Below are 16251 nucleotides of genomic sequence, written 5' to 3'. Positions count from 1 at the left end.
CGTGTTATATAGTATGTGGGCTGTGTTGTATACTGTGTGGCCTGCATTAACGCATCGGGTATTCTACAATATGTATGTATGTATGTATGTATGTATGTATGTATGTATGTATGTATATAGCAGCCACATAGTATATAGCACAGGCCACGTAGTATTGATCTGCTATATACTACATGGCTCCTATATACTATGTGGCCTGTGCTATATATTATGTGGCTGCTATATACATACATACATAGCATAGAATACCCGATGCGTTAGAATTGGGCCACCATCTAGTCTACTATATAATTGTCTAATTCTGTCTGTCTGTAATGGAAATCCCGCGTCGCTAATTGGTCTCGCCAGCTGCCCAGGACCAATCAGCGACAGGCGCAGTCTGGCCGTGAATTGGCCCGGGATTTGAACCACGCTCCGCTGATCGGCTGGCCGCAACCAATCAGCGATATTGGTGCAGGATTTAAACACTGCTTCACTGATAGTGTATATATTTTACGCAGAAAATCCTGTGTATTCATTGCATTATTCTTAAATCTTCATAAATAAACTACATACGGTACATATTCTAGAATACAAGATGCATTAGAATCGGGCCACCATCTAGTCTAATATAGGAGTTTCACGTTTTGTATTGAAGAACTGAAATAAACTTTTTGATGATATTCTAATTTTGTGAGAGGCACTTGTATGTCCAAAGGAAGTCGCTTATCGGCTGCATGGCTCATGTGGCATAACCACATCTTTCGAGCCCTGGGAAACCAGGTACCAATGTTACAATGGCGCCAACACTGTAGGAGAGTCCAGGTTGTTATTTTATACGGTGGACTACAGTAATTAAGCTAAAAATTGCAAACATGCAAGCTTTTGATGTTTTGTTTCTTTTACATTCGGTAAAACTGGCTCACCAGCTCATGACCGCACATTACCAGCAGGTAAGGTAATATCTGGGTTACTTTTCGTTTAATCACTGGCAGTCATCACAAGGGCTCTCCAAAGTATTATAACGAACATCTCAGTAAACCAAACACTGAATCACATCTCTACCAACAGCCGACATGAAGTATTGAGTCACCCACTTATAATAATGATCATGAACTGGGCAAAGAAATCCCTACGGTCTGGAGATACTTTACTAAAAAGCATGTGAAATGCAGAGGCTGCTGAACATACCGTCTAGATTTCTTGGATCATTTTTCTCAGTAGTGGGGCAATGTAAATGTAGAACAGGGAATATGGGTTATGTGATGAGATTATACACAGACAATACGCCCCAATAAACCATTTATACCCAAACGTAGTTTAGATGCTGCCCTAAAGGCACAACCAAATATAATCTGTGCCATATCTGTCTGTAGGATAGTGCCCAGACAAACACTCCCGAATACGAGCTCAGCCCAACAATAAAGAACAGAAGTTTTCAGATCTTCTCTCCGGTATCATGGCACTTAAAGGGAACCTGTCAAACCCAAAATCGAAGATGAGCTAAGCCCACCAGCATCAGAGTGATGCTGCAGATAAGCCCCCGATGTATCCTGAAAGATGAGAAAAAGATTTTAGATTATACTCACCCAGGGGCGGTCCGGGTCCGATGGGCGTCGCGGTCCGGGGCCTCCCATCTTCTTACGATGACATCCTCTTCTTGTCTTCATGCTGCGGCTCCGGCGCAGGCGTACTTTATCTGCCCTCTGGAGGACAGAGCAAAGTACTGCAGTGTGCAGGTGCTGGGCCTCTCTGACCTTTCCCGGCGCCTGCGCACTGCAGTACTTTGCTCTGTCCTCAACAGGGCAGACAAAGTACACATGCGCCGGAGCCGTAGCGTGAATACAAGAAGAGGACGTCATCGTAAGAAGATGGGAGGCCCCGGACCACGACGCCCATCGGACCGGACCGCAGCGGGACCGCCCCTGGGTGAGTATAATCTAACCTCTTTTTTCTCATCTTTCAGGTTACATCGGGGGCTTATCTACAGCATTACAAAATGCTGTAGATAAGCCCCTGATGCTGGTGGGCTTAGCTCATCTTCGATTTTGGAGGTGACAGGTTCCCTTCAAGTAGGGTCTCAATGGTGGATTTAATCTTCTACCTTCTACAGTGTTCACCAGAGGTGTTTGTCAAGAGGGTTACTTGAATGTATCGTAGAAGAATGCCAGATTTCTATAGTATGATATAACACATATACTTTATGCATCACACTATAGACCTTTAGGCTATGTTCAGAGGTTGAGTTTTTGATGCGTTTTTTCGCGCAGGCAAAAAGCAATGTCAAAAAAGCAGGTTTTGCCAAGTGTTTGACACTTTTTTATCTTACTGCGTTTTTGTCAGGGTACATTTGCCTCTTGTGAATGCTGACAAAGTTTAGTGCATAAAAATATAAGGGTACTTTCACACTAGCGTTTTTTTAAATCCGTCACAATGCGTCATTTTGCAGAAAAAACGCACCCTGCAAAAGTGCTTGCAGGATGCGTTTTTTCCCCATAGACTTCTATTGATGACGCATTTGCGACGGATTGGCACACTTCGCATCCGTCTTGCGACGGATGCGTCGTGCTTTGGCAGACCGTCGGGAGAAAAAAACCCTACATGTAACGTTTTTTTCTCCCGACGGACCGCGTTTTCCGACCGCGCATGCGCGGCCGGAACTCCGCCCCCACCTCCCCGCACCTTACAATGGGGCAGCGGATGCGCCGGAAAAATGCATCCGCTGCACCCATTGTGCAATGCAGCAAACACTAGCGTCAGAATCTCTCCCCGACGCATTGCGACGGGGAGATTCCGACGCTAGTGTGAAAGAAGCCTAATTTGGTTCAACTTTGTCAGGTTTTGGCACCAAAAACGTGGCAAAACCCAATGCCTGCATTTTTTGCAGCATTTTTTGCACCACCCATTGTTTTCAAAGGGAGAAAAAGCTGCAAACTCACAGAAAGAAGGGACATACTACATTTTGCAAAATTGCAGCTCTTTGACATGACCGTGAGGAAAAAAAAAATTGTGAAAAGGGTCGTTCAATGATAATCTGATCATAGAATCCCCAACAATTAACTATAGGGAAACTTATCAGTAAGTGTTTGATTTTCTTGCACCACAGGGGAAATTAAACATGCAGCCCATAGATCATAATGGGAAATGTGCAATACTTAATGTACAGAAGTTCAGGCTCCTCCAAAGCGAGAAATACCCTGTGGAGTCTCCCTGCCCCCAATCTCTCCAGTCACCCCAGTGATCACTGATTGTTCTCCTGTCCTTCCAGTGTACAGCACGCTCCTCATTGGCACCCATACCCGGTGTTCTAATCCCAGCACTCACTCGCTAACACAAAATAAAACACTACACGTAATACACTGAATTTGTGGAGTTCTGGATATGAAAAAGAAGAAAAATCAATAAAAATTAAATTTCAGAAAAAGAAGCAGCTGTCTATCTTATTACACAAGAGGTTAACGATTCCGCGTCTTCCCGGAGACCCCTCAGTACATTATGAACGCTTGTTTAAATGTACGAAGCGAGCTCTGCAGACTGTTTGCATGGTAGCGCTAAATTAAAATGGAAATTCACACGTTTGTCTAAAGGTCAATGAACTGCACCCTTGGGACACAGCTCACAATTAGGAATGTATTTAATACACCATTACACTTAGATTAGTCCCACTGGGACAGACTCATCGTTGGGCTTACTCATAATTACTGCTTCTTTAGTGCCATTTGTGAGAAAAACATCCTTATCAGCATTAATACAGTACAGGCTGAATCACAAAACCTACACTCTAGGCGGATGTTTTTCCTATATTAATCTAGAGATACAGTGAAGTTGGCCATGGACAGGATATAATCCCCACCTACACATCAGTGACAGCTTTTTATATGTTTTCAACAAGACCTTCCACTAGATATTTTCATTTAAACTGAGCACCTCCTTAAGTTGCTGCAGGTCCACAGATTCTGGATCAGGTTTTCGTTTTATCCTGTGCATTTCTGTTCTAAAGTTATGCCCTCTGGTCATAAAGATGCAACTGTTCCCTAAATGGGCATATACCATAAAACCTCTCAGTAGGAGTTTACTTTTCCTCCTCTATTACATTAGCCAATCAAACTACGGCCACATTATATACAAGATACAGCAAATTCTCTGTGGGAACTTGCTTTTTCTCTCCTCTGCAAGCTGGCTCTATAATGCCATTAACCTTCAGATATGGGGTCAATAGCATTATGAAGGTGCCCGGCTGCTTTACTGAAAGTGTGACATCCAGGAGAAAACAAAGTTTATTTCTACCGGACACTGCTGCCGTTCAGCTATATGGGTGTGCTGGCATGGCTTCGATTATCACTCACTATACTGCGGCTGTAAGAACGCCCTGGCACGGCGCTGTGCAGTGCATCAGTGCAGAGCTGGCTGTCAGCTAAAGTGTCAAGGCTTGTGAACAATGGCTGTAGCTGTGCTGGCACGCATGCATGACGAAAAGTTGGCAGTTCCTGTAAGCAATAAATGTCACGCTGTGATGGTCTTAGGTAGGGGGGCCTCAAACTGTCCCTGGAACGTGGACCCTAATTATCAGGGGTACTCTTGAAGGTTGAGAGGCCCGAACCTGCCTTGCTTAACAGTGTTGCAGCCTCTGTGGCCTTTAAGAATAGGTGTGTGTATACTGACTGTCCATGTGACATTAGATTGCACACAGGTGGACTTCCGGTCACTAAACATGTGACTTATGAAGGGAACTGCTTGCAGAAGAACTTTTTAGGGGCTTCACGGGAAAAGGGGTGAATACATATGCACATGACAATTCTTAGCTATTTGATCCCATACAGTCAGTGGAGAATACATGCTGCCCATCAATCAGCAGCATGTATCCGCTGTCAGGTTCCCTGATAACAAATTCTCCCGTTAGCGCACTCTTGTGCTACACCGATTAGCTCAATGCATATCATGCGCCGGTTCAGGCAGAGGGGAGTGGAATCTGATCTGCTTATGTAGCGGCATAAAACTGGCTGATTGTACATTTAGGACACGTCACATCATGTTTGTGTAGGTCCATTGCGTTATAGTTTGTCGTGCTAGCTATTTACTTGTACACAATATATGTGCGCTTTGTGCAGAACATGGCAAGATCCGCGCTCTTCACAGATCTTAGCAGACGAGGCACCAACGCATGCTCCAGTTAAGGGCCGTCGGGTGGCCACGCTGGCTACCTATTGATAAACACTATCTCCATGCCCCTAAGTCTTAAGGACAATAAGCCAAAGCTTATCACTTTACCATTCTATGATTCTATGAGATCACTTGCCTATTTTCTTACTTCCAACACTTCATCTTATGGAACTAACTGATCAGTTGCTGCTTAATGTATCCTGCACCTTGACATCTGTTACTGTCGGGAGAAATTCAATGTTATTCGAGTCACTGGTAATAATATTACGGCCAGCCAGTGTAAATAGTGTATTATATATGCATATATGGTATGTGCCCACATAATGGTCTATATATTTTACGCAATTCTCGAAATGCAGTAGAATGTGCAGCCATTTATGAAATGGGGTGGCAGCAGGAGGAACTTCACTTTGATTCATGTCTAACTAAGCTTAATATAGGTGTTTGACGTCATTACGTTGGTAAGCCCCTCATATACCCATATGTCACTGCAGGAAAGATATTATTACAGCTTGTGGAATGAAAATAAATGGGGCGAGAAGTGCAGATGTTTGCCCGTAACGCAGATAAGTAAGAGACACGTACTGGGAGGGAGCAGCTATTGTAAATGGGAAAGCTCTACACCTACAATGTGACGACAACCAATATATGCACACAGAAAACCACTACAACGAGAGACAGAATTCTATCTCGTATCAAATATAAACTGAAGCAACTTTATATGAACACTGACATTTTACCAATCTGATGGCTGTGTTCATTATATTGTCATGCACACTGGAAAGGGATTTGGGATTTTTCCTCTATCATAACCCATAAACTGTATATAAAATGCTAAATATTGATCTCATCTAAGGCATTTGTACAAGCTCTGACAATGACAATTATGTCAGGGGCTTGACATGTTGCATAGGAGGATGTACAGTACATACAGTGGCATGTAAAAGTTTGGGCACCCGTGGTCAAAATGACTGTTATTGTCAACAGTTAAGCAGGTTGAAGATGAAATTATCTCCAAAACGCCTAAATGGTAAAGATGACATAATTCCTTTGTATTTTAGGTCAAAATAAAAAAAAATAAAAGTAAAAATGAGGACACTTGCGCCCAAGGGGATAGGCACTGCTGAAAGCTGCAGACAGAAAAATGGGTCTTGTGTGGCAAACCAACAAAGAAAGGTAATCAGATAAAAATCGGATATTGTCGTGCTAAACAGCTAGTGGACGGACATGGAAGAAACAAAAAAGGGGATGTGCAATGATAAAAGTATCAATAAGAATTACATGTATAAAGTAAGGCTCAGATAATCCCTTCAAAAATCATTATAATTCAAACTTACACACAGCGGATTATGGTCAATACCGCTCCAGAAATAGGAGGACTAAACATTTGGGGTGTTTCTGCTAATTAAAGCTGTAAATGTAGTATATGGGGTTTAGATGTTACATATAAGATATAAATAATTCACCAATCTCTAAGATATAAATAATTCACCAATCTCTAGTAAAAAGTGTCAGGTTATATTGCCACAAATAGTTACCACAACAGACCTAGCATTTCAGCTAACAATCATGCATGTGAAACATAAGAAGGAGAAAAAAGATGACCTACAGTTTGCCGATATAGCCTCCTTGTCATAATTCACTGGCGACATAACTTGCTGTTTGTTGTTAGGTCCAATCTGTCTCTAGCAGCAAAGAAGCAGAGACAGAGTCGCAGGCAGTTGTGTAGGATTTGCTATTGCCAGCTGTGCGTTACTGCTTGTGGGGCAGATAGTGGGCAAAGGCTGCCTGCCTGTCCCAACTCCTCTGTGTAATAACATATAGAAGGACAGACGCATGTGGATGACTCTGGACAGGAATAAACACGGGACAGTAACCCTAAGGATTCTCGCTGCAGTCTCTCAGCCGCTTCTGTTCTCTTCCTGTGCTATCGGCTCAATCTTTCCTCTCTAGCGCTCACTGTGCTGCTGTTTGTTAGAGCTGGTTCTCCTCTATTACACCAAGAATATAAGAAGGGCTGGGCACCCACTGGCCATTGCCGTAAGGGAGGAAATTGCCCCATCTTTAGGCCTGGCAGATGGCTCGGGATAGGTAGCCTCCCACTATAACAGAAAGGATGACTGGTAACTGTGCAGAAGCTATGGGGCTCTCTGCATGAAAATGGCCAAAGTCAATCCACTACTGTGTAACATGTCAGGGATGTGACTGGGTGTGAGGAGAGGTTGGAAAAGTTGGGCTTGTTTAGCTTAGAAAAAAAAGACGCCTCAGAGGAGATCTCATTTACATGTATAAATATATGTGCGGTCAGTACGCGGGACTGATACATTCCTCCCAAGGACCATAATAAGGACCAGGGGACATTAATTAGTGGTGGACAAAAGGCGATTCCAGCAGCTAAACAGTAAAGGGTTCGTTACAGTAAGAGCAGTCAGACTGGAATGCCGACCACAACAGGTAGTAATGGCCGACACAAAGTGCTGGATTCTTTTTTTTTTTGTTTACAACAAATGACAATGTGAGTTATAAGTAATCAAGAGAAAGAGAATTTATAACCGATGGAGAAAGACTAAACTTGATGGACCTGTGGCTTTTTTCAATCAATATAACTATGTTCATAAAGTAAACCTAAGAAACCCTTAGAAATAATGGGACAAATCTTCTTTGGCACCTACAGTATACATGGCATACTTTTGTTTTGCTCATGTGTTTTTTTTTTTTAATATAGGAATAAAAGTGTCATGTTCCTTCAATTGGAAATTAAACCAAATTTACCGACAGCTCCCCACCCAAAAACTGCCAGTACAATCCCAGTAAAAAATGTGTGTTGACATACCCTAAATGTTTTGGAGTGTTCCTTTAAATAAGTAGCCTCACTGAAGTAGCCCCTGGCCATCGGTCCCATTAGGACATATGGACTTTATAGGGGGTGCGCCTCAGTTCAGGACCCCTGTTTTAACCAAGTGAGAGATGATCTGGAAGACCAACCCAACCATGTATTACATGCGGTCATTCGAGTGGCCACCATGTTAGACCACATAATCCCTGTAGTAGGCCCCACAAATGTTTGACCTGGCAGAAAAAAGGTGAGATCTGTGATAGAGACAACACTTTTGAAAGGTTGGGGTCCTGGAGATACTTTCTACGTTTTCGAGCTCTGTTCCAAAATATACATCTAACCTATTTTATGTGAAATTCTGTGGGTAGAGGAGCAACTAACCTGCCCTTCCTTCAGGGCCAAGCAGCCGATGACTTCATTAGACATTACAGGTTGGTGTAGAACTTTTTCTGAAGATGTCGATGTCTGGCAAAACTTCCTGCTCTGCAGAACAGACGAGCTGTGCAATCTGGCGAATCTTCCACACATCACCAGTCTTCTCGAAGATTGCATCCTACCTGCAGACATCAGACAAGGCAAGATGGGAAAAAACTCTGTAAATGGTGTTCTATTGGGATAAATACAACATTTCTAAAACTCAAGTGCCCCAATTCATCAGTTATGGGGTCTTTAAGTCACCTTTCTCTTTTAACTTGTGATTCATCAAATTAATTAAAACGGCAAACAAGGTTTACAAATTTTGTACAATGCCCAACATTTTCTTTCCTCCTTTAACCATTTTTGCAACTCCTTAATGCTAATAGTCAGGCGTTTTTCAAAATCCAGCAAAAATATAAAATTTTTAGCTGGCGTACATTAAACCACTCCAGGGGGTACTGAGCAGATTGGTGCCAAATTTTGTGACTTGTTAAAAATAAAGAATTTGATAAATTAGTTTAACATCTAGAAAAGCCAAAATGACATAAAAAAAAATACGAAGTCTAAATCATAAAATGAAAACTTGAAAAAAGGTGCAAATTGCTTGATTAATCTGTAACAAATCACAGACTCATTAACTGAGAGGTATTCTCACCCAAAAACTGGTGGAAATGCAATGATGAATTGGCCCTAAGACTTTAAATTAACGCCGGTTACTGGCGTCGGCTGATAGGACTTCTACTTCCATCAGTTTACGCCTGCTGCCGCTAATAACAGCAACAGAAGGCAGGGGCTGATGGGAGCATTCATCAGTGGTGCCTGCTCTCTAAATATATAATTTTAAAAAAAAGTGCCATCCCCATTTTTGCCAACCAGCCAAGCTAAAGCAGACCGCTCAGGGCTGGTAAGTGGCCATGGATATTTGCCTTCCCCAGCCTAAAAATAGCAGCCCGCAGCCACCCAGAACAAGCACAACTATTAGCTGTGCTAAGCCTGGCGTGTTTCCCTACTCTTCCAAATTGCCCTGTGGTGGTGGCAAGTGTGGTTCATGTTTGTGGGGGTTAATGTCACCTCCGTTTTGTCCAGTGACATCAAGCCCACGGTTTTGTAATGGAGAGGAGTCAATAAGACAACTATCCCTTACTGTAAATCCTATAGTTATATTGTAAATAAATACACTGCAAGTATAAAGTCCTTCCTTTGCAATAAATACTCTTACATTTTTATTTAAAAATAACAAACACAGTTATACTCACTTAACACCTATTACATTGAAGTCCTTGTCTTCTGTAATAAAATGAAAAAAAAAACCAAAAAAAAACAACCATATCCCTCACCTGTCCGTCGTCCTGTCCCACACCGTTATGCATGTCTGGGATACACAGTTTTCAACCTGGACGGTGACAAAATGCGACCGTCCATGCCAAGAAGCACTGAGGAATGAGATGCTGCAAGAGCAACCTCAGTGTCTAGCGGTAACGTCATTGAGGTTAGCGCCGGCCACTAAGATCACTGCTCGCAGTGAGAAAAAGTATCCAATTGATCTGCAGTGAACTCACCGCTACAGACTTTTTTCTCTCTGTGCAAGTGGTAATCTCACAGAGGTCAAAGCAGTTCTTTGGACTGCAGCCTCGAGGACATCACCGCTAGTCACTGAGCTTCAGTGAAATGTGCGTTAGGTGAATATGACTTTTTTATTTTTAAGTGTGTGTTTTCTTAAAAAAAAAAAAAAAGGACTTCATACTTGCTTTGTGTTTATTTACAATATTACCATAGTATTAGTAACGGAGAGGTGTCTTCTAATCCGTGGGCTTGATGTCACCGCATAATACAAAGGTGACATCAACCCCACAAATATGAACCCCACTTGCCACCATTACAGAGCATGTGGGAAAAGCTGGGAAAAGCTGGGCAAAGAGCTAGAATTGGCGCATCTAATAGATGCACCTTTTCTGGGTGGCTGAAGGCTGATGTTTTCAGGCTGGGGGCCCAATAACCATGGCCCCTTACCAGCCTGAGAATACCAGCCCCCAGCTGTCTTTTAGCTTGGCTGGTTGTCAAAAAAGGGAGGGGGCTCCATGACATTTTTTTACAAAAAAATATCTCTTTACATAACTTAAAGTTGTGGGGACCCTTCTATTCTCAATAATCAGTGTTATTAATGCTAACGGCTAAGGGTTGCAGCTCACAGCTGTCAGTTTTGCCTGGCTGGTTACTAAAAATACAAGTGAACCCATGTAGGTTTATTTTTAAATAATTTAGAGCACAGGAGCCAGCTGATGAATACTCCCACCAGCCGATGCCGCCTACTCTCGCTATTAGCGGCAGCTGGCATAGGCTGATGGGAGTAGTAGTCCCATAAGCCGATGCCAGTGACCAGAAGTAAACATTTTACCTCCGATCACAGCTGCGTGCTGACTTGACACTGTGGGAACCAGGGCTCTCTGACTGGCAGTAATGATTTTAATGCCAATCAAGAGGCAGTGTTTGCCAAACTGTTATATACAGTGGGGCAAAAAAGTATTTAGTCAGTCAGCAATAGTGCAAGTTCCACCACTTAAAAAGATGAGAGGCGTCTGTAATTTACATCATAGGTAGACCTCAACTATGGGAGACAAACTGAGAAAAAAAAATCCAGAAAATCACATTGTCTGTTTTTTTAACATTTTATTTGCATATTATGGTGGAAAATAAGTATTTGGTCAGAAACAAAATTTCATCTCAATACTTTGTACTATATCCTTTGTTGGGAATGACAGAGGTCAAACGTTTTCTGTAAGTCTTCACAAGGTTGCCACACACTGTTGTTGGTATGTTGGCCCATTCCTCCATGCAGATCTCCTCTAGAGCAGTGATGTTTTTGGCTTTTCGCTTGGCAACACGGACTTTCAACTCCCTCCAAAGGTTTTCTATAGGGTTGAGATCTGGAGACTGGCTAGGCCACTCCAGGACCTTGAAATGCTTCTTACGAAGCCACTCCTTCGTTGCCCTGGTGGTGTGCTTTGGATCATTGTCATGTTGAAAGACCCAGCCACGTTTCATCTTCAATGCCCTTGCTGATGGAAGGAGGTTTGCACTCAAAATTTCACGATACATGGCCCCATTCATTCTTTCATGTACCCGGATCAGTCGTCCTGGCCCCTTTGCAGAGAAACAGCCCCAAAGCATGATGTTTCCACCACCATGCTTTACAGTAGGTATGGTGTTTGATGGATGCAACTCAGTATTCTTTTTCCTCCAAACACGACAAGTTGTGTTTCTACCAAACAGTTCCAGTTTGGTTTCATCAGACCATAGGACATTCTCCCAAAACTCCTCTGGATCATCCAAATGCTCTCTAGCACACTTCAGACGGGCCCGGACATGTACTGGCTTAAGCAGTGGGACACGTCTGGCACTGCAGGATCTGAGTCCATGGTGGCGTAGTGTGTTACTTATGGTAGGCCTTGTTACATTGGTCCCAGCTCTCTGCAGTTCATTCACTAGGTCCCCCGCGTGGTTCTGGGATTTTTGCTCACCGTTCTTGTGATCATTCTGACCCCACGGGGTGGGATTTTGCGTGGAGCCCCAGATCGAGGGAGATTATCAGTGGTCTTGTAGGTCTTCCATTTTCTAATTATTGCTCCCACTGTTGATTTCTTCACTCCAAGCTGGTTGGCTATTGCAGATTCAGTCTTCCCAGCCTGGTGCAGGGCTACAATTTTGTTTCTGGTGTCCTTTGACAGCTCTTTGGTCTTCACCATAGTGGAGTTTGGAGTCAGACTGTTTGAGGGTGTGCACAGGTGTCTTTTTATACTGATAACAAGTTTAAACAGGTGCCATTACTACAGGTAATGAGTGGAGGAAAGAGGAGACTCTTAAAGAAGAAGTTACAGGTCTGTGAGAGCCAGAAATCTTGATTGTTTGTTTCTGACCAAATACTTATTTTCCACCATAAAATGCAAAAAAAATGATAAAAAAACAGACAATGTGATTTTCTGGATTTTTTTTTCTCAGTTTGTCTCCCATAGTTGAGGTCTACCTATGATGTAAATTACAGACGCCTCTCATCTTTTTAAGTGGTGGAACTTGCACTATTGCTGACTGACTAAATACTTTTTTGCCCCACTGTACATGACAGTGTGGTAAACACTGGATGTTCAAGTGAATGGGGCCCGGATTCGGGTACTGTTCTAGTACTGGAACTTTTATTTAATTGTTCGTCTGAACCCGCCAGACACGACCATCCAGGGGTCTGCCCATCTCTATTTATCACCTTTTAACAGGATAGGTGATGTCTGATTAAGAATGCAATCAAAGGAATGGGTGTCCCGATCGTCCATTTGTTATCACTGTGTGCGGAGATGGAATCGAGCAGCATAGACATGTGCTGCTGATTCATATACCTTCTATGGGATAAAGCTGAATACAGCGCTCGGCTGTTTCGGGCACTGAATGCAGCAGTAGTGCACATGTGGATTATGACATCCTTTTCCAGTATTTGGTAATGGTTCCACGCTTAAAACAATGATCATCTATCCTGCTAGACAAATCTTGTCTGCCAAAACAGCATAAAAAATCCTGCACAAAAAAAACACAGCAAATAAGCGTAAGAAAGAACAGGAAAAGCCATGTTGATTTCTGCAGCTTCTCTACTGCCAAGAGATCAAGTTATGCTGCAGAAAAAAAAAATGCTGAAAAAACACAGTGTGAATTCACCCTTTCTTGTTTTTCTTGCATTACTTGCAGTGTTTTTTGTGTGCATTTTTGCTGTGGTTTTGGCATGCTAGATTTGTCTCTTGTGTATGCTGATAAAGTTTAGTTTTGAAAAAAAAAAGTCATATTCTATAGAATTACGTTTTGGCACAAAAACGCAGCAAAACTCGATACCTGTGTTTTTTCACCACCCATTCATTAAAATGGATGAAAAATGCAGGAAAAAAAAAAAAAAAGCTGAAAGAAGTGACATGCTCCATTGTGCAAAAAAACATGAAAAGCACAAAATCCTGACGACAAAAAAAAAACAAACAACAAAAACACTTTATAAGATTTCTGAAATCTCAGACTTTGCCGGTAATGTAAAACACGGCTGAAAAACTGCTGCAAAAAACCTAGTGTGAACTTAGCCTAGGGCATACATAGAGGGTTATACAAGAATAGAAATCCGGTAGTCTTTTTTTTCTCTGGGAAAGTGCCACTTTTATCAATAACCAGTATTTGGTAATATAACTTAAGCGTCATCAGTTTTAATCAAATTAGTTGATGCAAAAATGAATACACCTCACATCAAAAACTATTACGTCAAGAATTTTGTATGATCGCCATGATTTTTAAAGGGAACCTGTCACCCCCAAAATCGACTATGAGCTAAGCCCACCAGCATTAGGGGCTTATCTACAGCATTCTGTAATGCTGTAGATAAGCCCCCAATGTATCCTGAAAGATGAGAAAAAGAGGTTAGATTATACTTACCCAGGGGCGGTCCCGCTGCGGTGGGCGTCGCGGTCCAGGGCCTCCCATCTTTTTACAATGAAGTCCTCTTCTTGTCTTCCTGACGCGGCTCCAGCGCAGGCGTACTTTGTTTGCCCTGTTGAGATCAGAGCAAAGTAATGCAGTGCGCAGGCGCCGGGAAAGGTCAGAGGCCCGACGCTTGCGCACTGCAGTACTTTGCTCTGCCCTCAACAGGGCAGACAAAGTACGCATGCGCCGGAGCCGCGACAGGAAGAGAAGAAGAGGACGTCATCGTATACGGATATGAGGCCCTTGAACCGGACCGAAACGCCCATCGGACCAGAAACGAACCGGATGGGTGAGCATAATCTAACTTGTTTTTCTTATCTTTCAGGTTACATCAGGGGCTTATTTACAGCATTACAGAATGCTGTAGATAAACCCCTGATGCCGGTGGCCTTAGCTCATATACGATTTTTGGGGGGCAACAGATTCCCTTTAAAATTATCTTTGTTTGTGGAAAACCCTTTTAATTTGGTTCAAGTCTCTCATCTCCAGTATTTAATACATCAGCTTCACTTTTTTACAGGGATCATCTGGTACAGAAAACTAGGTTTTAAATATCAATTAGAAAATTCTGAGCTAATAGCCTACTATTTTGAGCAGTCAACTATTGGCTTCAGCATGTAAAATCAATTTGCTTTGTGACCGTATAGACTCAATTTCAATGGCAGTGGTTGAAGTATTCCTGTGTGTATGATACAGTGTGAAGCAGTGGTAATATAGCCAATGCTAATTACCAGATCAAGTACCTCATCTCTCTGCATTGCAGCTTTACGTATTCAGATTGACATATGTACAGTCACAAGTCCACAAAGACATCAAGAAGTCAGTGCAACGAGAACAGATTTCTTTCACAGCAATGTCTAAATATTCATAACGTATAGATGACCAAACCACCAGTGAGAAAAAGAAAAAAACATCAGGCACATGTAAATACAAAATTACCTTGACAAGTATGAACCATGGCAATTATCAAGTCTGGGAATTAGAATGTGTGTTAATAATCTAATATATAAAGCTGAATGTGTGTGTGAGAGTGTGTGTGTGTGTGTGTGTGTGTGTGTGTGTGTGTGTGTGTGTGTGTGTGTGTGTGTGTGTGTGTGTGTGTGTGTGTGTGTGTGTGTCCGGGATTGGCATCTGCACCGTCGCAGCTACAGCCACAAAATTTTGCACAGTCACACGTCTGGAACCCGAGAGCGTCATAGGCTGTTATGAGGTGAAATTTTAACCCCGCGCTTTCCAATTCACCAAAAATTTTGCCCCTATCTACATAATGGGAAAAAATGAAAGGAAAAGTGTAGGAGGCAAATTGACAGCTGCCAGATGTGAACAAGGGGGACTTAACCCCTTAAGCCCCGAGGGTGGTTTCCACGTTAATGACCAGGCCAATTTTTACAATTCTGACCACTGTCTCTTTATGAGGTTATAACTCTGGAACACTTTAACGGATCCCGGTGATTCTGACATTGTTTTCTCGTGACATATTGTACTTCATGGTAGTGGTAAAATTTATTCGATATAACTTGCGTTTATTTGTGAAAAAAACGGAAATTTGGCAAGAATTTTGAAACTTTCGCAATTTTCCGACTTTAAATTTTTATGCCCTTAAATCACAGAGATATGTCACGCAAAATACTTAATAAGTAACATTTCCCACATGTCTACTTTACATCAGCACAATTTTGGAACCAAATTTTTTTATTTGTTAGGGAGTTATAAGGGTTAAAAGTTGACCAGCAATTTCTCATTTTTACAACACCATTTTTTTTTTTAGGGACCACATCTCATTTGAAGCCATTTTGAGGGGTCTATATGATAGAAAATACCCAAGTGTGACACCATTCTAAAAACTGCACCCCTCAAGGTGCTCAAAACCACATTCAAGAAGTTTATTAACCCTTCAGGGGTTTCACAGGAATTTTTGGAATGTTTAAATAAAAATGAATATTTAACTTTTTTTCACACAAAATTTATTTCAGCTCCAATTTATTTTATTTTACCAAGGATAACAGGATAAAATGGATGCCAAACGTTGTTGTACAATCTGTACTGAGTACGCTGATACCCCATATGTGGGGGTAAACCACTGTTTGGGCGCATGGCAGAGCTCGGAATGAAAGGAGCGCCATTTGACTTTTCAATGCAAAATTGATAGGAATCGAGATGGGACGCCATGTTGCGTTTGGAGAGCCCTTCATGTGCCTAAACATTGAAACCCCCCACACGTGACACCATTTTGGAAAGTAGACACCCTAAGGAACTTATCTAGATGTGTGGTGACCACTTTGACCCACCAATTGCTTCACAGAAGTTTATAATGCAGAGCCGTAAAAATAAAAAATCATATTTTTTCACCAAAATGATCT

General features: G+C 42.2%; 1 protein-coding gene across 3 annotated transcripts in view; it reads right to left on the bottom strand.

Moving 5' to 3' along the window:
• METTL15 (methyltransferase 15, mitochondrial 12S rRNA N4-cytidine) overlaps positions 1-16251 on the bottom strand; it is a 476714-nt gene that overhangs the window by 413590 nt on the left and 46873 nt on the right. For 2 of the 3 annotated variants that reach the window (XM_069739770.1, XM_069739771.1), the window contains exon 2: positions 8357-8532. In XM_069739770.1, the coding sequence (XP_069595871.1) occupies positions 8357-8532 (176 nt within the window). Of the gene's footprint in view, positions 1-8356; positions 8533-14634; positions 14750-16251 lie in introns of those variants that run through there. The other variant, XM_069739772.1, reaches the window with a different exon arrangement.

The sequence above is a fragment of the Ranitomeya imitator genome, chromosome 9, assembly GCF_032444005.1.
Source record: "Ranitomeya imitator isolate aRanImi1 chromosome 9, aRanImi1.pri, whole genome shotgun sequence".
Classification (NCBI taxonomy): domain Eukaryota; kingdom Metazoa; phylum Chordata; class Amphibia; order Anura; family Dendrobatidae; genus Ranitomeya; species Ranitomeya imitator.
Note: the sequence above shows the minus strand (reverse complement) of the source record. Positions and strands in the feature narration are given on the sequence as shown.